The 24,754-nt window shown below is 40.0% G+C and overlaps 1 protein-coding gene across 4 annotated transcripts in view; it reads left to right on the top strand.

Annotated features, from left to right (window-relative positions):
• Positions 1-24,754, top strand: part of babam2 (BRISC and BRCA1 A complex member 2) — a 91,059-nt gene that overhangs the window by 12,095 nt on the left and 54,210 nt on the right. For all 4 annotated transcript variants that reach the window (XM_019884103.1, XM_019884091.1, XM_019884099.1 and 1 more), the window contains 2 exons: positions 11,991-12,185; positions 13,290-13,364. In XM_019884103.1, coding sequence (XP_019739662.1) covers positions 11,991-12,185; positions 13,290-13,364 — 270 coding nt within the window. The remainder of the gene's footprint in view (positions 1-11,990; positions 12,186-13,289; positions 13,365-24,754) is intronic.

Raw genomic sequence — 24,754 nt, forward strand, 5'->3', positions numbered from 1 at the left:
TGGCTGATTTTATCTTATCCTGCTGCAAGACCCCTCATAACCTGTGAGATGTTTCACTGTCGGGACAGTGTTCTCTCCTTTGTATGTTTCTTTTGCATCAACAGCGGTGTCTTCCTTGGTTGTCTCCCATGAAGTTCACTTTGGGTCAAACACCGAATGATGGTGCCATCTAACACTGATGCACCTTGACTTTGGACTTCAGCTTTAATATCTGATGTTTTGTTTGTTGGACCATTTGTATTATCTTCAATTTGTCATCAACTTTCCTCCTGTGGCCATGACCAGGGAGGTTGGCCACACACTATATCACCAAACAACACAATGACAACTTGTCACCCTTTAAATAAACCGACTGACTTCATGAATTTGAAGACACCTGTGATTCTAATTAGAGGACAGACACTGGTTAAACATCGAATTATTTTCAAGGGTTTAGGTACCATCATTTCTGTTCAGGCCTATTTCATGTTTTTTTTTTATTTTTTTTTATTTTTAAATAATTCCGTTGAACCACAATTCAAAAGCAGTGTTCATTAGAATTGTCAGATACAAGTTGTTTCTGTAACCGCTTTGGGTTTTTCTTTTATTAAAATTTTTGTTTACGTGTGTGTATTTTTACTGGTTGATAGCGCAGGTTGAATTCCTGGTCAGTCTCCCAATACCCAACTACTACCTTTCACAGGCACTGGTAATAATGTGTGGCTGGCATTGGGGCAAGGGTATCAGGTGTAAAAACTGTGTTAAAAAAATCATACGATTTTCCTGTGCATATTACATTCAGTATGTGCTGACATGTTTTGTTAGCAGTCCGTCATCTTTTCTGAGCGCAAAAAAGCTGAAACAGCATATTAGAGCGACAGTATCTAGTTTCTTTGTTTATTTTTGTCACTATCTGTTCAGTTTAAATCTGATGCCTTGAACGCATTCTAGAAAAGGTAGGACGGGCATGTGTTCCATCACCTTTCCTTTTAACAACACTCAATAAGCGTTTAGGAACTGAGGACACTAATTGTAGAAGCTTTTTAGGTAGAATTCTTTCTCATTCTTGTATGATGTGCACCTTCAATTGCTCTGCAATCCAGGGTCTCCGTTGTCATAGTTTGCACCTCATAACGTGGTGTACATTTTCAATATGAGACACGTCTGAACTGGTGGCAGGCCAGTCTAGTTATGTGCACTCTTTTATGATGAAGCCAAGCTGTTATGACATGTGCAGAATGTGTCTAGGCATTGTCTTGCTGAAATAAGCAGATGCGTCCACGAAAAAACGTTTTTTTTAGAAGGCAGCACGTGTTCCTCCGAAACCTGTATGTACGGTACCTTTCAGCATGAATGGTGCCTTCACAGATGTGGAAGTTACCCATGCCATTGGAACTAACACAGCCCCATACCATCACAGATGCTGGGTTTTGAATTTGGCCTCCATAACAGTCTGGATGCTTCTTTTCCTCTTTGGCCCGGAGACCACATCCACAATTTCCAAAAACAATTTGAAAGGTGGACTCGTCAGACCACAGAACACTTTACCACGTGGCATTTGTGGGTGTTGTTGATATATGGCTTTTGCTTTGCATGGTAAAGTTTTAGCTTGCATTTGTAGATGTAGTGATGAATGACAATGATTTTCTAATGTGTTCATGAGCCAGTTTTTAATGCAGTGCCAACTGAGGGATCGAATGTCACTGGCATTCAGTTTTGTTTTTTTTTTTGTCCTGCAGCTTACAGGCAGAGATTTCTCCACATTCTCTCAATTTGTTAATGGTATTTTGGACCTTATGGTGAAATACCCTTATTCTTTGCATTTGTATTTTGAGAAGAATTGGTCTTCAACTGTTGGACTGTTTGCTCACACGTGTTCACAAAATGGTGAACTTTGCCCCATTCTTGCTTGTGAACACCTGAGCCTTTTGGAAAATTTTATACTTTTATACCCAATCATGATACTCACCTGCTTCGAATTAACCTTTTCAACTGTAGAAAACTTAAACTGGGGCGGCCCGGTGGTCCAGTGGTTAGCGCGTGGGTTCGATCCTGGCTCCGGCCTTCCTATGTGGAGTTTGCATGTTCTCCCCGGGCCTGCGTGGGTTTTCTCCGGGTACTCCGGTTTCCTCCCACATTCCCAAAAACGTATGGCAGGCTCATTGAACACTGTAAATTGTCCCTGGGTGTGAGTGTGAGCACAGATGGTTGCTCGTCCTGCGATTGTCTGGCAACCGGTTCAGGGTGGAATAGGTTTCAGCACCCCCCGCGACCCTTGTGGGGATGAAGTGAAACAGAAAATGGATGGATGGAACTGTAGAATGTTTCAAACAGGTGTTTTTTTTTTTGTTTTTGTTTTTGTTTTTTTAGCATTCCGCAACTTTCCCTGTCTTTTGTTTCCCCAGTACCATCTTTTTGAAAATGTATTGCAGACATCAAAATCAAAATCAGAATATTTGCACAAAAAACAATCATGTTCCTCGGTTTGAACAATAGAATACTGTGTTTGTACTCCATTCAAATTAACATAGGTTGAGAATGAATTTAAAAAATCATGATATACTATTTTTATTTACATTATACACAATGTCCCAACTTCATTGGAATTGGGTAAGGCACCTTTTGACCGAGAAGAGAATAACATTGCACTCTTTGTTGTGATGAATTTTGGTGCAAGGTGGGATTTTTACCATGAGAAAACGAAATGAAAAAGTGCTGACACAGACAGTTTACAAACCTGTGATCTTTTTCTGAGAAAAACAAAGTGGTAATGTTAAGTGTTAAATTGTTATTTTATTCCACTCTGTGAAATTTTGCATGCAGTGCATGCATTGTTCCTTTGTGCAGTATCAATACACACCCTGACAGACAGACAGTCAAGTAGCTAGTTTACCACTAAATAGTTGACCAGCTTTTCAAATTCTTGCCATGTCCTTTGGTGTGATTCTTAACCAAGCATTCGTTGAGCAGGTTGCCTTTCTTAAATTGATTTGACGATGAGTTTTGTTTAGTTGACAAATGTGCACCCAACATGTCCAAACCTTTTCGACAAGTCATACAAAATGGGGGGCAACTTGGTAACAACTTTACTACAAGAAATTTTTGCGAGATCCATCATTCTTGTCGGATTTCTGACCTCGGTTGACATTTGAAAAATAAATATTCTCAAACTGTTTGAAGACGGTTCTGTTTCTGTACAGTTTAATTTGCGTCGCAATTCAAGGCTCAAAATAAGCAGATTTCAAGACTCACTAGAATTGTGAATTGAAAATCTATGGTTGGTTTTAGTTGGGAAACTCTTCTTTTTGTACACAACCATATGACATTGGTATTTTAAGCCGACTATGCAAGCATCATTCCTATTTTTGCAGCAGCCATGTATAAAGCAGCTAAATTCCCCTGCTTGTGTCAGAGTCTGCGAGAGAAGGGGTGAGTATTGCTCACTGTCTCATAAATCCAGCTGTGCACATAAGGGGAAGTACCTTTGCTGAGCCAGTGCTTGGCAGGTCTTTGTGTGTTTATTTTCTCACATACAGTATATTCCTGCAGTTTTTCTCTTCATATGTTTGTAATTTTGCTGCCAGAGCTCTTCTTCAGTAAATGGACCCTCCCTTGCACTTTTAAACCCCAGATTCAGGGGTTTTTTTTTTGTTTTTGTTTTAATCCCAGAACACAGATAGGCAGCAGCCTGCGACCACACTTTGTCTGGCCCCTTGGGGGGAAAAAAAAAAAATATATATATATATATATATATATATATATATATATATACACACACACACACACACACACACACACACACACACACACACACACTTGAAAAAAATGCAGATTACATTCAATATATGTTTTAAGAACAATAATGCATCAGTTTTATCCAGCACTTTTTTTGGACACTGTAAGACGCTTTTCAATCGATACATTATTCATGCGTTCACACATTCACGCTGTGGTGGTGGTAAACTACGTTCTGTTGCCACAGCTGCCCTGGGGCAGGCTGACGGAAGTCTGGCTGCCAGTATGCGGCTGTGGCCCCTCTGACCGCCACCAAATATTCACGCCCAGCCCATACATCAGTGGGAGTGACACTGGAGGTAAGGTGGGTGAAGTGTCTTGCCCAAAGACATGACAACACATGACTTAGACAGGGCGGGATTCAAACAGCCAACCGTTCGGTTACAGGACCACACCCTATGCCTCCTGAGCCACGCCCTTCCCGTTTTACACCAAAATTGGCTGAATGGGAGAAAAAAAGTACCTCTGTAGAACATTTTGAATGTGTTGATTTGGTTAAAAAAATGTACAAAATGTGTTGTTGCGCTTTTTTTTTTTTTGTTCACCAATTTTGTGCCGTCCTTGAATGCTAATTTTTATGCAAGCAAGCCCTTTGATGTCAGACCTAGCTAGTTCTCTTTTTATTCACTAACTTACCTTATTATCAGACTAATCGTTTTTTTTTTTTTTAATGCATTAAAACATTAAATGGAAACAAACCCTTTTGCTTCATACATCTGAACAATATTCAACTTTCTCTTGTGGAACCAAAAAAATATATCCAAGTATTGAACCTTTTTTTTATTAAATAAATCTGATGCTGTGATTGTTGTGTTTGAAAAACAACTGGATGCCCAAGTCCTACATATTCTTTTTCAAAAATATTAGCTGGTCTGCTTTATAGACCGGCAAGCCACTTCTCTGCATACACTCAGTGGGGCTCATTTACTAAGCGATTAGATGTTTTGTGCACCAATTTGTGCACAAAACATGCCTCCGCAATAATAAGTAACTCTTTGAGCACAAGGAGATTTATGTTTGAGTTTTTGAATAAATGAGGCAGCAACATCTTTTTGGTCCATCCCAGTGCTACTACCTATGCATGGCAGCCGCCACTCTTGATTCATTCAGATTTGTTGCTGTTTGTGGTGCCGGTCGAGTTGCGTCGACAAATCGTCACGTTCCCGTTACATTTCACTTGGCATTTGCAAAGGGAATACACGGCAACCCTCTTGTCCTTTCTTGCTAAATCCAAAGTATTTCCACGCAAGCAAATGGATTGTGTTATCTTATAATGCAACTCTACCTCGCTGCCATGATCTGTATTGTGGGTTTGACATAAATTCCTGCCGCCGGAGTTGACGTATAGGAGCAAAAAAACCCCAAATACGAGTTGATTAAAAATAACATTCATTTGTTTCTTTTTTAACATTTTAACATCATTTCTTTGAAAGAGCTTCTACATCAGTGGTTAAAGGTACCGAACCCAACCAGTTCATATGCACATTCATCGAACCCTTCATTAGTGAGAAATAAAACTGCCTTTTTCCAAATTCAAGACATAAAAAACTGATTTATTAAAAACAGAAAAAAGTCAATAACATTTAAAGAGATTTTTAAATTTTTTTTTTTTTTTTTACGATGTACTATCACGACAGTCACACCTTGACTACTGAGCCAACTAAATTTCCCGCAGCATTGATTGGACAAGCAATGTAATGTGATCATCTGCAGCCAGCGATGGCCAAGCGGGCGTGTCATAACTAATTGACATGTTGAGTCGGGTATGTCTTAACCTTCATGGCAGAGGCTCTGTCGAACCCCTGACACCGATTCACCAAACACCTAGGGTTCGATTGAACCCATGTTAAGAACATCTGTTCTACATACTGATTAAAAACATAACTTGCTTTTTATTTAAGAGTAGAGCAGCTGTGGCATAACCCTTCCATTGGGTGGTGGTTTCATGCACCACTAATGATAACCTGTAACCTGATAACATGAAAAGATGTTCACTGTCGTAATTGCTGTCCCTGAATGGGTTAATATGTTGGTTTCAGTATTGTGGATTACATTAACATGGTCAAAAAGTTATCAGAATAATTAACACTGACTATTACGAAATGTAGTTGATGAGATGAATATGATATGTTGCTATCACTGATATTATCACACATATAAAGTAGTGAGTCATTCAAAACCTGAAATACACTCAAAGAATAGATGCTATGCAAACCTTGCATCAGGGTCAAACTTTCTTTGAATAGCTTTACAAGTGGTATGTTCTGCCTGGTGGATGAAAAACGTTTTTGTGAGTTTGCCATGATGTTATCCTCAGACAACAACACCCAGGCTCCCAAATCATTTTACTTATTTCATTTGTTGCTTTACCTGAATGCGAATAATGCTTTGGACAATTCATCATCATCCATCTCTCAAGAAAGAGGCAAGAATGAATTCTTTCTGGTCTGTTTTGCTTCAAGCAAAAGGCTGTGATGTAGGATCTTTTCAGTCTTGCATGGGTGGAGGTGGGAGTGACGAGCAATTTGGGAACAGAGAGGTGACCAGAGAAGAGGAAATGACAAAGACAGAGGCAGGAAGGGAGGGGAGGTGGACAGCAATACCAGTTACATCCCTTGCGTCGAATGCTCTTTCATCACATTGTCTCCCCACTGCCCCCTTCTTTTTTTAATTGCTGAATTCAGTAAATGACAAACGAGTACATTTTTGAATGATATTCATCCAGATTTTTTATTTGTTTTTTTTCAATGCCAAACACGAACTTTGATTATGGTCTGTTTACATAAAAAGCATTCAAAGCCTTTGTACTGTTTCACTTCAGAAGCGAGCATTTTAGCATGCAACATACGGCAGTAGGTTCATGGTTGTGCGTTTATGAGCTTAAAGCGGTTGGCAAGGAATAAGACTGAAATTGTTGCGACTACGAGATGTTTTGGAAGTGATCAAACCAAAATGAAGACATCTCGAGAGGAAACAAATATTTTCCCCATTTGACTTCAATACAACCCAACCAAATATCGCCACTTGAAGTACTACACTGGTCGTGCCTACACTGAGCAAAACTCAAACAAAGCACCCTCTACAATGTCATGTGCTTCTACTCCACTTGTCACCGAGGTAACAAACAAGCCACCAATTTGACAATAGTCATAAATAACAGAGACTTTGTCTCTCGCACGGTCAATGTTATGTTCATAACCCTGTTCTGGAGGTTGTTTCTACTGTTTTTTTTAGTATTCCTCAACATTCCCAGTCTTTTGCTAACACTGTCCTGTCCCAACTTTTTTGGAATGCATTCCAGGCATCAAATTCCAAATAAGAGAATATTTCCATCCATCCATCCATCCATTATCCAAACCGTTTATCCTCGCAAAGGTCGCAGACGTGCTGAAGGCTCTCCCAGCTGGCTTCGGGCAGTAGGCAGGGTACATCCTGAACTGGTGGCCAACCAGTTGATCCCTGGACCTCTGCACTGTGAAGCGGATGTGCTAACCAGGCTCCCACCATGCCGCTGGAATATTTACACATAAAAATAAGCATAAAGAAGTTTGAACCTTAAATATCCTATCCTTGTAGTGTGTCGAATTGAATAGAAGTTGAAAAGGATTTGCAAAACATTGTATCTTGATTTTATTTACGCTTTAAACAACATTCCAACTTCACTGGAATTGGCGCTTGTATTTGCCCACAATGTGGTTGGGAAACATAGATGTTGGCAGATTATTGGTTTGGTTATCGTGGGTCATCTTTATTTCAGTGTGAATAAGACTCTATTTAGACGCAACAGCTGCACTTATCTCAACATTTTTTTATCCTGACTTGTCCGATGCTCATACCACTCTGTCTTTTGAGGAGTCGTTTGTCATTTGCCAAGTCTAGACTTGGCCAGCAATGGATGTTGACACTAAAGATTTGGGGAATTTCCCAACAACCTTGCATTTTTTTTCAGTCGCATGTATATGGCCAAAACCTGGGGTTAGCCCAAATGGCTTCCCCAGAACCCGCATCAACATGTTTCCACTTAGCGATCCCAGAGTCCTTTGAGATGAACAGACAAGCTCTGTCTCGTTAAGACTGGAAATTTCATCAACATAAACAGCTCAGTGTTCATTTTTTGTTTGGCCATGCCAAGTACTGGAACAAAAGTTTCTGTTTTGGGTAAACTGGCTGAACAGGAACAAAAAACTTGAACATGAACATTTGTTAGCTCAAATGGTCACTGTTGGCTAAGAGGGCCTGGACTGTTTTTTTTCTTCATTCATTCATATGTATTTTTTGGATAACATCTTCGACATGCTTTTTTCAAAATATCTCAAGGACCAAGAATTACAACAAGCGTTACACCTTACACCGAGACTTTGATATGACCCTAAAAATAGAACCTTTCTTTTCTGGCTCTCTTGAATTCAAATGAATTTTATTTAGGATTGACCCGATGTGAGATCAGTGTCATGTTTTTGAATGGGTCCCAGTTTCCAGGCCTTGGAGAAAATGAGTATATATTATTGTTAGTAGTATTTTTTTTCTAAATGATATATGATCATACATGACTCAAAGGCACAAAAAATACAAACGTTTTGTGTTTTATGTATATTCTGTTTCTCTGTGATGTATATGCTTTCCCACAATATGGCAATGATACTTCCTCACAATGAACGGGGTTATTGTAGTTCACAGTAACCCTGCCGACAAGAAAAAGAAATAAAAAGTGCATTGTTCTTTTTTTTCAGCCACGTTTCTTAAAGTCGAATGTGTCCTGATTTGCTCCAAGTGTCTCTTCTTGCATTTGAGAGCACGTCTTCTCTTGTGTTTGTGTAGTTGAAGACAATGTTCGTCGCTCCCGAAAGAACAATATAAAGTGTGCAATGTGAAGCTAATCCAAGTATTCTTTTATGAAGAGAAAGGAAACGTGACTGCACGCTACCCTCTGCTAATCTTGAATGCCATATATCGGTGAGCACTTCCGAGCTGTTGCTGCAGTTTGTCCCCTGGTCCGATTCTAACAATGGACCTCAAATTGCCTGTAAAGTCGGGACAACCTGGGCATCGTGTACAAACTAACACTTCCTTTTTGCTGAAGCCAGTAATGCGTTCCACATTTTAAAGGGGCTTATTATTGGCAGACCTCAGTAACATGCCTGGGAATGCTTTGAGCGAGTGGGGTATTGTTTGCATATGGGGGAGCTTGATGGAAAGAACAAACATAGGACAATCGTCCATGGAATTGTGAATAATTGGCTGAAGTGGCAAAGCAGTTGAAGAATGCATGCTATTTCTGTCAACAACTTGAACCGTGTTGGACAAAAACCGCATGGATCGCACTGAAGAAACACTGGCTTGAGAATGCCAAGTGTCTTAAACACATGACAAGACCAATTTAGGATGATCTTAGACTTGGCAATCTCTGGGGGCGAAACAGGGTGTGAGCCCACTCTTGAATTAGAGACTAACAGAGATTAATTTAATACTTGGGAGTTGTTTAATGCCTCGCACTTTCAAGTCAACAGCGATTTATTGGATCAGGTTGCCAGCATCTATAAAAATCACATTCAAGACATTACAAACAAATCATTTCTGTTGGCCTATATAATTATCTTGGATTTTCAGATGCCAGCCCCTCTCTTACTGGCCTAAGATAAATATTGGATCAGAGATGGTACAGGCGGATGGCACACGAAGACATAATTCTGTCAATTTGGGTCTATTAAGTGTGAAAACACCAAATTTAGGTGCACTGTTGTTCTGAAAGGGATACGCTGTGTTCCTTAACACATCCAAAGCCAAATCATTTTTGCACACTTTCGGCTTGGAAATTTACTTTTGCAAACTTTGCCTGTAGTCATATTCATTGAACTATCAGAGATCTTCATCACGTTGTGCTTTTTTTTCCCCGCCGCAAAATAAAATAATGACCTATGACTACATGTATGAACACCCTCAGTGTCAAGTCTTTATACTAATCTGATACATTTATAAAAACAATTTAAAAGCTAATACTGTATCAAGTGTAATAAAGCTAATACTGAATCAATTTGAATTATTTTAAAAGGAAACATGGGGTGGGGGGGTGTAGATTTTATCATAGCTCGATGCAGTAATTTAACACGTGTGCTTTGATAAATGGATTATAAAATTATCTCAAGCCAATGAGGACTGTGTGATATCCCCCCATGGGATAAAGTAATATAAACTGTGTACATTTTATCCAATCCACATGCTTTCATAAATGACATTTAAGCTGCCAAATACGACTGTTGCACGTTTTGCTGTGCAACATATTGGATCTTAAAACGATTCTGGGTTTTATCGGATTTGTTGGACAGAGAGCCTTGATCCTTCTATGCTGGTATCTTTCACACACAAAAAATACGGGAAAGGGTAGGCAGGGTGAACATGCCTTACGATTTTGAGTAGCTCCTCTCATCTAGCATCAGTGTGACCATCAGTGTTCTGGCTGATTCCCATGGGCAGGACATTGTCGACCCTGTTCCCAGACTGATATACCAGAAAAAGCGGGATGGAAACAAGATTGTAAGAAAATTATTTTAATTGCTTTTTCTGTATTGCATAATTTGGTCAACTCAAGACAGCAACACACCAATATGTTTTGAAATAATTTTGTTAAAATCCCCGCAAAAAGACATTTGACTTGCTAAACATATACCAGCATGCTAGCATGTTGATGTTTCCGTTCAGCATTGATATTTTCTGGAGTGACTGCAGTTCTTTTGCACTAACAGCTGAGTTTTACAAGCTCAGATCCTCTGCATCTGCAATTGTGCTTAAATTCTGCATAAGGACGCTTTACCTGTAATTATTAACGGGCCGTAGACAGTTTCAAACAATACTTGGAAAATAATATAGCTCCTGCCTCAGATGCCATTCTGTTATTTAGATGGTGATGTTGGTCTCCAGGTTTCTTGGCCATAAATTTTAGTTTGTAGTTATGATCTTTGTCAATATTAAAAGTTTTGTTATAGGATCAAGCCTACCATTTCATTGGCTTTGGCCTACTTGCCTGATCTCTTCAGTACTTTCCCCCCAGCCCCACCCCTTTCCTCCTCCACCTCTGATCCCGCTTCTCCTCCTCAGTGTAGATCCACTGATATTGTGTGTCACAATCCTGACACAGCACTTCCTTAGTCTCTCCTCCGTTTCTGCATGCTCCTGCCCCGGGGCACTGAACGCCTGTTTTGGACAATGCCCATCCTTGTTTGCATCACCTCCTCATTTCGGGAATCCCAGCATTGCTGGTAACCACTGGTGGATCAGGACGATGAAGTCACTGTCTCTGTTTAGCCTGCCCTTGCCATTGCAAGGGAGTTAAGTCACCTCACAACAATGGATGCTTTCTCTATTGGTCTAATATGGGACACGAGGCAGACAAAAAGAGATAGATAGTCAGTTGTTGAGACAAGCTAACCTAGGTCAATGCTGTCATCGACACCTTTTTGTAATATGTTTTTATCCATTCACTGATGAAGCTTGCTTTCCTTTTAGAAATGACCAGAAGTCTTTCTGTTCTGATGTAGTCATTATTGGGTTTTAACCTGTATCTTCTTTATTCCCTACGGTAAGACTGGGTGAAACAGTGCTGCATACAAGTTTCACATTTAGCTTGGTATTGCTGTTTGCCCTAAATGGTCGAGTGGTAGTTGTTAATTATTACTACTCTAAGTACTCCTTCATGTGTTTGCTAAACATTGCCACTATTGGCCTGTTTCAGGGGGACAACACAGTTCTTGAAAAGGTTGGAGTATTTTCAAAAGCATCTAAGAAGTATTTGCATTGATTTACAGGTGTGCCATAGTGTTTGAGCTTGAGTTAATGGGCCTTTTCTGCATGAAAAAAAAGACTTAGCTTTTTCAATTCAGCTCATGAAAAATGGGAGCAAAAGTGTAAGTGCTGTATTTAATTCTGTTCTCGGTATATCCACTGTACATTGTATGTTTCCATTGTGTGTCTGAACAAACAGTATAGAATAGAAAAAAGGTGCAATTATTTTTATTTCAAAAAGACAACTTGAAACCTGTTTTCAATGCTAAAAAAAAATAACCAAAGAATAGGATAGAACACCTTTTTTTCGCATGACTCTTGTTTCGAAGTATCATATCTCTATTGAAAATAGCTTATGCCTGTAATTGAAATGAGAGAACAAAGACTCTCATCAGATTCAGAAGATTGAGCAGGTTTCAGTTTTGAATTTTCTTCCACAGCATTTGGTCCAATGGGATGCTGGCAACCCAGATAGCTTGCTCCAGCTTGTGAAGGAGCTCATCCAGCAATACCACCACTATCAATGTCAGCGCCTCCGTGAAAGCTCCAGACTTCTTTTTGAGTATGATAGCCTGCTGGAGGATCCGAACTATGGCCGTAATATGGAGATATATGCCGGGCACAAGAACAGCTGGGTAAGGACATTTTACACAGCACATCAAAGCGCAAACACACTTAGTATTTGTTATCGCACAACAAATTTCCACTCCGTGACATTTGCCACAGTCACAGTAGGTTTAACAGTCCCCCCCCATGACTAGTGAAATTATTATGGATGGAGGTGAAAAGTCACCATGACAGCAAATGTAAAACTGTATTTCCTTTGGAATCTAATTACAGTGCTGTAAAATAGTACTTGCCCCGTTCTGATTTCTGGTTCTTTACATATTTATCACATACAAAGGTTTGAGTTCATCAAACCAATTTTAAGACTACCCAGGGAAATACAAAATGCAGTTTCTAAATGGCAATCTAATTTATTAAAGCACAAAAGAAATCCAAAATGACCTGTCCCAATGTGAAAAAGTAATTCCCCCCCCCCCACCACCCACCCTCTTGTTAAACCACAAAATAACTGTGACTAAGGGCAGTTTTGGGAAAGCTGATTTCAATTTCACAGGCAACACACTCGCACCACATTTTTTTGAATCAAGAAATCACATAAATAGAATATGTCAGACAAAGTGAAGTAGGTTACAAGATCTCAAGAAACAAACGCATGATGCCACGATCTGAAGAAATTCAAGAAGAAATTGGAAAAAAGTTATTGAAATGTATCAGTCTGGAAGAGGTTACAAAGCCATTTCCAAGAATCTGGGGCTTCAGCAAACCACTGTCAGTGCCATTATCCACAAATGGATCAAACTGGGAACAGTGGTAAACATTCCCAGGAGTGGTCAACCAGCTAAAATTACTCTAAGAGTGCGGCGACTCATCCAAGAGGTTGCAAAAGAACCTAGAACGACACACAAAGAACTCCAGACCTCGCTGGCCTCAGTTCAGGTCAATGTTCACGATGCTACCATAAGAAAGACACTGACAAATGGCATCCATGGGAATGTTTCCAGGCCAAAACCACTGCTGTCCAAAAAGAACACAAAGGCTCGTCTCACATTTGATGATCCTCAAGACTTTTGGAAAACATTCTGTGGACTGATGAGTAAAAAACTGAATTAGCTTGCTATATTACTGTATCTCTTTGCATCACATTGTAAAATTCTCCACTTCGTGTGTTACAGACAGGGGAATTCTCAGCCCGCTTTCTTCTGAAACTCCCTGTGGACTTCAGCAACATCCCAATCTATCTACTCAAGGTAATTAAGTAATCATCATTACAAGTATTGACACATGATCTTTTAACACACATTCCTCACACATCCAGAAGACATTCTTCAAATGTGGTGCGATACGACTTGTTGTTTGCACATATTGTTTGTGTGTCCATATGTTTTGCATGGGCGAAACTGGCTAAAGTCGGATTTGTGTAAAATTAATTTCATGCCGTGTGTATGTGTGTGTGTGGAGTCCAGTCTTAAGGGGCTGTGAGCTGACTAATCAGCAAGCCGCCACTCCTGATCTGCTCTGAACTGCGTGGTGTCTGGAGGCTTCTTAACCCGATCTCTCTCTCTCTCTCTCTCTCTCTCTCTCTCTCTCTCTCTCTCTCTCTCTCTCTCTCTCTCTCTCTCTCTCTTCCCCTGTCTGTCACTCTTTCTCTTTCTCTCTGTCAGACGCTCTCTCTCTCTCTCTCTCTCTCTCTCTCTCTCTCTCATACGCCCTTAGCCTGGTTCTCACTCTTTGACACTTGTCCTGTCTTTGGCGACATGATGCTCGAGGCTTTGGCTCTTTTGGTCATGATCAGCTTGTACGTTGGGGTAAATTGATGCTAAACGTATGGCAAATAGCTGCAATCATTAGTCTCACACTGCCCTCTGTCCCTACGTCTCTCAGAGCTGGAGACCGGGGGCCTCATTTAGCAAGCGTGCGTCCGCACACAACTGTGTGTAAATAGTGCGTACGAACATTCCACGACAAATATAGGATGTCATCAATTTGGACTTGCGCGTGAGAACGGACGTTAGTTCACAGCTCTGACCATACGTACACACAAAACCTCATGGTGGAACAGTGAAACTACAGATGGAAAGGCTTTAAAGAAATCACCAACAAGCCGAAATGAAATGTAGACATAGATTGAATGCGTGATCGCACAACAAATTTCCACTCCGTGAACAGGAAATGATTGAATTCAGTGAATGCACAAATGATCTGTGCTGGACATGGCCTCGAGGAATTACCGCGCGATTCATTCATTCATCCTACATAAAAGCCCGATGGGTGTGCGCTTCCAATAAGAAGCTAAACAGGCGTGCTGGCTGCACGTATGCAGTTGTCCCCTTGTTAGTCATAGATAATTCTCGTCTGTAGCCATGACACGTGGGTGTTTGTTTATTTATTTATTTATTTAGGGTGGATGTTCATGAATTAATTTCATACCTTTTTTTTTTTTTTAAAGTTGGTAACACTTGCATTAATTGTTCTGAAGAACATTTATTTGTTTCCACATCTCAGCCAACTTACATCAGTGTCAGGCTTGGAGATTTTTTTGGGTGCTCATACACACTCTAAATTTCAGTTGCATGAATGAATTGAGGACCTGTTCTCCACACTCTAGATAAATTAGGCCCCTGGTTCTCACTGTCCCTCATGTTCACCAGGCAGGCTATGAGGGCTAATCATCATTTCATAATTTAGAGATGGATGGCTGTTCCTCAAAGTATTAGTTTTGTCTCGCTGTATATTTCAAGGAAAGTTTCTAGCCTCATCCTTGCACACAACTCTGTTGTTGGCTCTGTTGTTTTTCCAACAAGCTGTCATTTGCTGTACAGTACATTCACCAGGTTTTGGTGGGAAACTTTTGAATAACAAGTTGGGTGATATTAAACCTCTGGGTGATGTAAACACATGGTTGTCATCAAGGTGCTAGATATAATATTTTGATATTTTTTAACTAAGTAAATAGTTGAACGCACAATCCTGTCTTTTTTTTTTTTTTTTTTTTTTTTTTTTTTTTTTTTGCATTGTAGCGCTATATTTGTCAGCTATGGCATACGTAGGTTTAACACTTGGAAATTATGGATGAGCTTCGGCTCGCATAGTGGAAAGTAATAACAATCAGCCTACACCCTGTCCACCTACGCAGCATAGAGAACTGAATAATGCAGCTGAAATATTGGACTTTGCTGAAGGTTATACCAAAAATGTATGACCTGAATATTAATAGTGACAGTTATCATGCAATTAGTTTTGTCTGTGTCATTTCTGTCTGGGGTCAGTTAATTTCCCACGCGACACATCTCTTCATCACATGTAATACTGTATAATTGCTGCTGCGGAATAATTAAACTGCAGATTTATTTATTCTACATCTTCACATCTGCATATATGGTATGTCCTTTCATTGACGCAAGACACCCCTGATGTTTTATGAGACAATTGTAGACTCTTGACAATCACTTCTTCTCATTTTTTTGGCACGAAGCAGATTTCTGCTTTACATTGCAGTTGAAACATTGTCCCCAAATCCACCGATGCCAGAAAATCCGAGAGAGAGTTTAATTTAGTTGTGATTACAGTGGACTATTTTTTTTCAGGGCCTAATTTTGCATCTGTACCAAGAATAGTAGTTATTCATCAGTTAAAGCCTCCACAAACTTTCTCTCTGTGAATAGCAGTTTGATTACCTGCAAGCATTTAATACCAAGGTTATTATTGTTGAGGGAAATGAACAAATAACATTCAAATTGGGAGGGGGCTGTGTGAGGGAATCCACATTTTTAACAAAATAAAAACCAAAGTTTTTTAAACAACTAATTGCAATTACATTTTCTGTCTATAAAACTAATTAAAACCAATTTTAATTATACCGAAAATGTTTTTGTCAATTAATTTCACGCATAAGCATTTTAGATTCATTAGAAATTAAGTTATTTTGGCTCAGTCGATTTTACGACAGCCTTTGTAGTGGGCCTTGAAGAATTACTACTGCAACTCCAATAATTTGACAACAAAAGAGGCCCAAGCAAAATATCTGCCTCGAGGCTACCTTTCACCCGAGTTATGTAGACACTTGTTGCGGACACACAACACACGGTTTAGAAATGAATTGATGTGAGGGCTGAGAGCCAATAAATCATTTGTAAAAGATAAGATAAGATAAGATAAGAAAACCTTTATTAGTCTCGCAATGGAGAAATTCCCAATACACAGCAGCAAAGTTATGAAAGGAAGAAGTAGAACAACAAAATATAGGAGCTGCTGGAAAGGCAGCCACTCTCGCGGCGCCATTTTGAAGTCAAAATAACAAAAATAACACAACACAACACATAGGACACAAGACAGTCGTGCAATCTTCACCACTTTTCTGCATACACTTTGTTGTCTGAAGCAGTTATAGACGAAAGAGGAGAGGATCAAAGTGTCCTTTTACCAGTGGATCAGAGACGTCATGCTGAAAATGTGCACGTCTGCTACAAGCTAAGTTTTGAAAGCAAACACGAAGCTGTAGCGTCCATTGACAAAAAGAGATTAGTTCACTCCTCCTGTTCCATGTAATCCGCTTCAATTCCAAGCCGCGACTCCCGGTTCCACATCCGCATTGGCGCTCTGCGCTAACGCTCCTTTCTTCTCATCGTCGCCCCCCAAAGCCATGCATCCATCCAGCCGCAGACCGTTCAACAACACCGATCTCCCCGCTGAACAAAGCGGGGCTGTGAAAAATGCTGCCCATTACAGGCACAAGACACAAGCGCCCCGGGACTGTCCAGCAACTGGCGCCGACATTCCTACCAGTCAAAAACAGTGCTGGTATACCCATGCAGCCGAGAAGGCGCAACCACCAAGCACAGAGTCTCCTCCTTGATGAATGTCGTGGCCAAAAAATGCTGAAAAAAGTCCACATCAGGTCCACACGACGTAACAACAAACACAAAGTGACAAAACAAACACAAAAACAACAAAAAAAGCAAGGCTCATGAGAGCACTTGCTGACGGCTGCCTACTCGGGCGCCATCTTGACAGAGAATGTCCAGATTGTGGGATAATTTAAAGCAGCATGTCTTTGTTTATTCAGCATGTGAACACTGAGTTGTTAACAAGCATCTCTCACACAAGGCAAAGTAAACATTGACGTTGACTAATGTAATACAGTCTATTATTGCAGTTAACTATAGGTATCGTCCATAATAGCAAAAGGCCTAGAAAATCTGGAGAAACCACTGCGTGTATGTGGCAAGGCCGAAAACCAACATTGGATGCCCGTGACATTGGATCCTGACATCAATGTGTAATGGATATCACCTCACGGGATCAGGAGACATTTCAGACAACCAATGTACAGTTCGGCGCTACAGCCCTAAGTGCATCTTAAAACACACACACACACACACACACACACACACACACACACACAGACACACACACACACACACACACTCTCTTTATATCATTTAGGTTAACACCTCAACCTCCAGATATTGGTAATTTATTTGGTGATATTGACAAACACTGCAGAATTGTTGGAGATGCAATTCTTTGGTCTCACCGTCGAAGCAGTATTATACTCCAAAATTACTGCACAAATTCTGTTGACTGTTAATTGTTAATGTGTTTTCAAAAGTGTGTCTTTTGTTTCTTCATTTCACAATTCTTACTGTGGCCTTTTTTAACCTCGCCCCCAACAAATACCTGTGTTAAAAACCTGCTTTTAAAGCTTATATAAATTACCTGAATTTGCAAAACAAAATTCACAGCGCTACAATTAAGTATTAACTCTAGTGAAAAATCCATAACCCTCCTTAACAATATGATGAATATAGCCAGTTACTGTAGGTAGAGATCAGACAGTTGACCCTGTTTTGAATCCACCTCCCAATCCAATGTGGATGTCCTTGCTGGAGGACAGTGTGTTTGGCAACAAAGCAGAAATGTGTTTCGACACAGGCAACCTTGCACAGGTAGCGATTGCTTAGCTGAGGCTAGTGGCCACAGTGCTGTGGAGGACAACCGCTACCTGGAGCGAAGCGTTTTGTGTGGTTTGCCCTCACCAGAGTGGACATGTTTACCTTCCTGTGTCGACTGGAAAGACGTGGGCTGGGGGAAGGATGCTAGTTGACTTATTAGTTTAAGGGGGGAAGCCTGTCGTTGCCAAAATGAAAGAGTTGGGAGGATTTAGAGAGCAGAAAATGAAGGCTAGTCAAAAGCACACAATGTCTGTTGGCAGTTTGCTGTGTTTTGAAAGGTCATGTGTGCCTTTTGGGTATTGTTGCAGTGTCTCATTCTTTTATTGTAGCTCAACCTCTGGGTTGACAACATTTTTGATGCTTTACCAATACTCTTTCGTAGTTTGTGTCTTAATATAGTTGTGAGATCCAGTTTCTGTCCCATAAGGTGATTGTTGACAAATAGGACTGCCACCTGAACACCCATTAGGCCTAATTCACAAAGAAATGCATAAAAAAAATGTTATTAATTTTATTGTATTCTCAAAATCACTGTCAGATTTGTGACACTTGGGCACCAGCCAACTTTGGCATGCAGGTGTGTCGTCAAAATTTCAGCAGAATTTAATAGTTTGAGAAGGGACATGTCACGCAGGTGACATTAAAAACCAACACAGTTCCAAGTATTTTTCACGAGCAAGAGGTGGGAGATTAACTTAATCTCTGCATCCTCTAAAACATCCGCCATCCTTGCTTTGCGATGATTCAATGTTAAGGTTTCACTGTCCTGCCAAATAGGTTTTGGTTCCGATATTTTTATGATGTGACCAATGTTTGCATTATCCCCAAAATGTAATGGGAAATATTTACGCATCATTCTCTGAAGTGAATCAAATACTGCACCAAAAACTTGCCCACCAATAGACAAACTCACATTGATTGAACCTCCATGGTGATGGTAATAAACCCATTTTCCCTTTAAAGACTATGTGGGACAAACAAAACAAAAAGATGACCAAATATATCGTAGCGTTAGACCTACTGCTCACCATAAATGCCATTTTTCTGTATTATCTACATTTCAAATTTTAATGTCATTTTATTTATCTCCTGGCATTATACAATATATCATCTTGTGTTTGCAACATGCTACTGAATGTTCAGCTGGATCAGTGTGGCGTGACAGCACGTTCATGTCAGTAGCCTCTGCTCTCGCTTCATTTGAGCTTTGTTTCCCCCCCAACAGCCCTGACCCATGCCACCGGCTGCAAAGCTATTGGTGGCTCTGTTTTTGTGGATTTTGTGTCTGGTTGGTGTGAGATCAGTGTGTGTTTTGTGCTTGTGTGTGTCCGTGTAGGTGGCAAGGGTTTGTAGCTGATATTCGAGGTAACCCACATCTTGTTGAAAGTTCTCGATTGTGGTTTACAAAAATATATACCGGTACATAGCATCAACATTTTACAAATCTTAGAATACCTTAGTTTCATTTTGTGAGGCTAGTGTTGTTATGACATCAAAATTTAGAATTTGATACTATGCTTGCCTCAATTACATCGATACTGGTACTGAAACGATACCTCGGCAAGAAATGTAATCATCAGTCATAAGTAGTGGAATAATAACTGACAGCTAACCAACTTAATTTTTTTTTTAATTATGTATTCATATATAAAATGAATTAGGATATTAATTATAACATGTTTGAGGAAAACAAAATCAAAGCGTTTGAGATCAAATGAACATAAAACATTTTTAAATACCGGATTTTCCACACTAAAAGGTCCACTGGATTATGAGGCGCATCTTAAATGAATAGCTTATTTTCAAATTTTTTTTCATACATTGGGTGTACCGCATTATAAGACGCCATCTACAATGCATCCACGAGATAGAGCCACGCTCAAGGAAACACCAACAGAACGATCAGATGTCAGTAAGACTTATTTAATAAAGCAGCGACACAGTTCACTTTACCAAGAGCAAGTTATAACATTGACTCGTTAACGTTGAACTCTCTTGCCGCTGCTCTATTTCCGTGTTCGACTGCGTAATCGAGCGCCTTAAATTTGAACTCTGCGTTGTCAGCATGTCTCTGGCAAGGAGCCATTTTGGGGTTGAAATGTGACCGTAATGACCCTACACAAGGCGCATCGGATTTTAAGGCGCTGTGAGCTTTTAAGAAAATAGAAGGTGCGCCTTTTAGTTCGGAAAATACGGTACTGCTGATAATTTTATGCACAGAAAATGGAATCGTGTAAAAAAAAAAAAAAAAAAAAAAAGTCTGAGGGCACCAAAAGATTTCTTTAGCCTTCAGGCAATATAAAATCTCACAGGATATTTAATGTTTGACATCCCAACCACTAATACTGGGTAAACTTGCCGAATGGAGGATCAAAGCCAGTCGGTTGATTACACCAGTCAACAGATTTCCAATTATCACTCGTCCTCCTGGATCTCGCTACTTTGAACTTTGGGATGTTAGCAGTTTCCGTCCAATCGTGTGTCACACAACTGGCACATAGAGACAGATAGCCATTTACATGACCAGTCGAGACTCTCCCAGCCTATCGATATGTTGGACATGTCATTGCACAATTTAGGAATTTATTGAACTGAGCAAAGTCGCCAAAGTCATCCACTTGGACAATAAAGGCCTTTCACAAATAAAAGCCACCTTTCCCTCCAGAAAAATAAACGACTCATAAATGCAATTACCTTAGGGCACAGGTGTCAAGGTCCGGGGGCCACATCATTTTAAGTGGCCCGCGAAAGCAAGTCAACGATAACAACTTCCATGATGCTTGCTAAAATCTGTACCGAAATTTCAAATTTTCACGTCATAAATCAGTGACCTATTGAAAGCATTTTCTTGTGCCCAAACCCCTCATTACAATAGTTGAATAAAGCGTTATTCTTGACTTCTTTATATAGTTTCAGTCATAACGTCCCTCCAAGGGAAACGGTAATTATAATGTGGCCCGCAACAAAAATGAGTTTGACACCTCTGCCTTTGGTGAATGAAGCTCTTTCTGACACATCAATATTAGAGTTAACTGATGAGCCCATTTGAATGATATTGCTGGTTTGGAGAGAAGCATCAAGGTCTGTGGCCAGTGTCTATTTGATTTAAGTATGAAGTCCTGTGGGATGTTGTTAATGAGTCCCTTGTGCAGTACTTCTGATGTTCCGCTGCTTGTGCGCAGGCAATTTTCAAGCCAATCATCACTTCAGTAGGCATGATCGCTCCATTTTGTTGTGTGCTTCCATATTTACGATAGAGAGTTAGATGACTGATTCATATTGCATTTGTTCATTTTGCACGTAAACACAGGTTTCCCTTTACATGAATTCTAGTATAAGGGCAACATTGTTTCATTCCAGAAAGGCATTTGTGCAATTGCAAAAATAAATGCCCCTTAGCTAGCCCGCATTTTGCAGAAATTTGGCACTTTTTTATGGTACCTGTACTTTTTTTTTCTGTGATACAGCAATGCTAACCGCAATGACGCTGTACTGCATTGAACATTGGATTCGATCCCTGAACCCAACCCTAACCTCCTTGCCTTGAGACATATGTGCCAACCGCTCTGCTGTCTCCTCAATAAACACTGATTCAAAAAGGTTACAAAACACTCAACATGTTTCTACAGCAATACAGTAATAAGCGTAACTGACACTGAACATGGGATTTTATTTCTCAAGAAAATCTGTGTGGGAGCTACTAACAAGTGATAATGATCGTGCTTTTAGAGAACCGCGTTCAAATATTTGAATTATTTTACCCCCATGAATATTAAAGGGGTTTATTTCAGAAACATTTTCTTGAGGTTATTTCAAGTGCAATTTGTGTTTGTCCATCTTTCACTCAGCAACTGGTGTCTCACCCACAGTGCAAAACTGACCTGAGGGAGGGTTGCCTATCGCCCTAGGCACTGCTGTATCCTCATTTTCTTTTTGGTCTGGTCAAGTTGCACGGTTCATCAAAGCATTTGCATCAAATTATTTTTACCCTGATTCATTTTCATTTTGCATTCTCTCGCTGTTCAAAATCATCCCCACCTTGCAAAATAGGGTCAAAGTAAATCAAATAAATGGTCCTTTTAAATTGTTCTTGATCATTCTCCATTTACCAATGTCGTTGTTACCACACCGGAAGGGGAGAGAGTGAATCAATTTTCCCCAGTGGTCACGGTGGAGAAACTAATGACAGATTGAGCGTATTTATAGGCTCGTCAAGGGAGTGAAGGGGACAAGCGTGTTGCAGTTTGACTGGCAGTGCGGTGTTTTGCTTTCTAATTTCTCAATGGTTGAAATTGATAAAGGAGTCGTACACTTACAGAAACTTAAATATGCTATTTCTCGAGATTTGCTTTCCCCATTTTCGCAGGTGCTATAAACGCAGCCTCCGGTCTTCAGGGGAAGACTTTGAGTTTGGAGTGTCTGTGGGAACTTTTGTAAGATCACTGGTACAATATTGGATGTGAGGGTGTGTCTCTATTTCAAGTGTCTCAAGTTCTTTCACACCGATACTTTTCAGTCAAACTTGAATTACCTTGTCTAACATAGTGGGGTGTTTTGGGTATTAAAAAAAATATTGTCAAAATATTTAATTCAACAAAAAAAAATTGGACTGTGTATGATGAGAAATGTGGGATTAGGCGTAGAAAAAAAAGTAGTGTGTTTCCGGTAACCCGACCGACCGAGAATTTCTACCTCAAAAAAAAACTTTACGGTCGGCATTTTTTTCAAACAACCTTCAAATTTAACACACGTAATCATTAGTTCTACCAACAGTTAACATTAGCATTACTACACCTTGTGACGAATGTTTTATTCATAACGGTACCATGCTACAACCAGTAAATTATAGAATAACCAACACTGTTTCATAATATTTTTCATAGTGATTAGCCTACAAATCTAATGACCAACTTGCCTCGTAATCGTGCCTCTCGTCGTATCTCGCCTTCGTGTTCTGTGCATACATCCCAGGTGAGTTTAGTGATACGCCCTTTGGATGACTCATACGAAAAATCAGACTGGCATTCCCATTTCTTAAATGTCGTAATTAGTAGACCTTTGTGAGTTTTTTTCGCCGCCATCTCAAACTTTCATCCGCGCGATTCCCCAGTTTGCGGAATAAAATAGCAACCCACATGCGCACATAACGTTATCTGTTGCGTCCCCCCCAACTTTGAAAACAAAACAAAACGAAAGTAAATTAGAAGAAACACACTCACACACCACACCACAAACACACATAGAGGCACAGTGAAATCGCATTGATCACACAGTCAAGTCGTGTGCGGAGACTTTAATGGTTAAACTATTTTTTCGGTACCGTTAAAATGACGCCACGGAAACGACATGCTACCGGTAACTATTGTTACCGTGAAATCCTCAGGCTTGCCGTACTTTTTTTTTTGTTTGTTTGTTTGTTTTGACTGAGAAATTTCCTTGCATCCCAAAAACGCACATTATTTGGAACTGTGCGTCCATTGGCGGCGAGCGGGGGGTTCAATGTCTCCTTGTTTTATGTTTTATGGTTATTTTGTTTACATTTTTGATGGGGGTTGGGGGATTAAAAAAAAAAACTTTTTCCGACCTACCGACCCTATGCTGAAATTTAATGTTACCGGAAACACACTACTTTTTTTTCTACGCCTTATTAACATTGGCAGCACAGACCATCCCTCGAGCAGAGAGATTATGTTGCTGCAATTTTGTGAATCCAATCAGTGACGTCATTAAACGATCAGCAAATTATGTCTTTACAACCGATCACTGATTTTGCATTAAAAAAAAACGAATAAATATCTGCCGATCCCATGCAGACGATCAGATCTGTGTAAAGTCTAGTTTTTGGAATGCGTGAGGAAGCCAAATTATCTGAAGAAACCCACACATGGGGAAAACATTGAAACTCTCCTACACAGGAAGGCCCGAGCTGACATTCGAACCCAGAACCTCTCCACGGTGTGCCAAATATAATTTTGTGTCATTGTAATGAATTAAATGAATTTATCGTTTACTTGGTTAACCATGTAATGCCATTTTTTTTTTTTTTTTTTTTTTTTGCTATAGATTGTTGCATTGTTCATGTTTTAGGAAGATGGTTTTGTAAAACATCAGCGACAAGCCCAATTGGTCGCGGCTGCAGTTACCATGCCTTTCCGGTTGCCACATAATTGTCACATCTTTCTCAACTTCTCACGGAGCTTTCGTTGTTGTGGTTTTCTGTCCGGCTATTGTCCCCCTTTGTCTGACAGTTGAGATTTTGGAGAAGTCGTGGCTGAAGATGGCCTATTTGGTCACAGGTCTTTCCCAATTCTCTACACATCTCAAAAACGACATTCACAAACATACTTCAACGCAAACATTTATTCACGCACACAGTTTTATGGAGATGTCACATGTAAAAATGGCACACAAAAATTGTGGCTCATGACGTTGGACTCTTCGACCCATCATTAAGAATCTGTTGGCCTGTGATTAAATTAAACGTCAGTCGGTCATTGCAGCCTGCTTTGTATTAACTACTCACATTTTTTTTCTTTTCTTTTTTTTTTTGCCGTAACGTACACAGCTTCACATGAACGGTTTCCCTATATTTACACGACATATCTTGCTTCAAGAAAAAAAGCTTGCTCCTTTTGCGTGACTGTCAAGAGATTGTCCCAAAGCAAGTGGTTGTAATTTGTGGCCTT

Source organism: Hippocampus comes, unplaced genomic scaffold, assembly GCF_001891065.2.
Source record: "Hippocampus comes isolate QL1 unplaced genomic scaffold, H_comes_QL1_v1.1 scaffold331, whole genome shotgun sequence".
Lineage (NCBI taxonomy): Eukaryota > Metazoa > Chordata > Actinopteri > Syngnathiformes > Syngnathidae > Hippocampus > Hippocampus comes.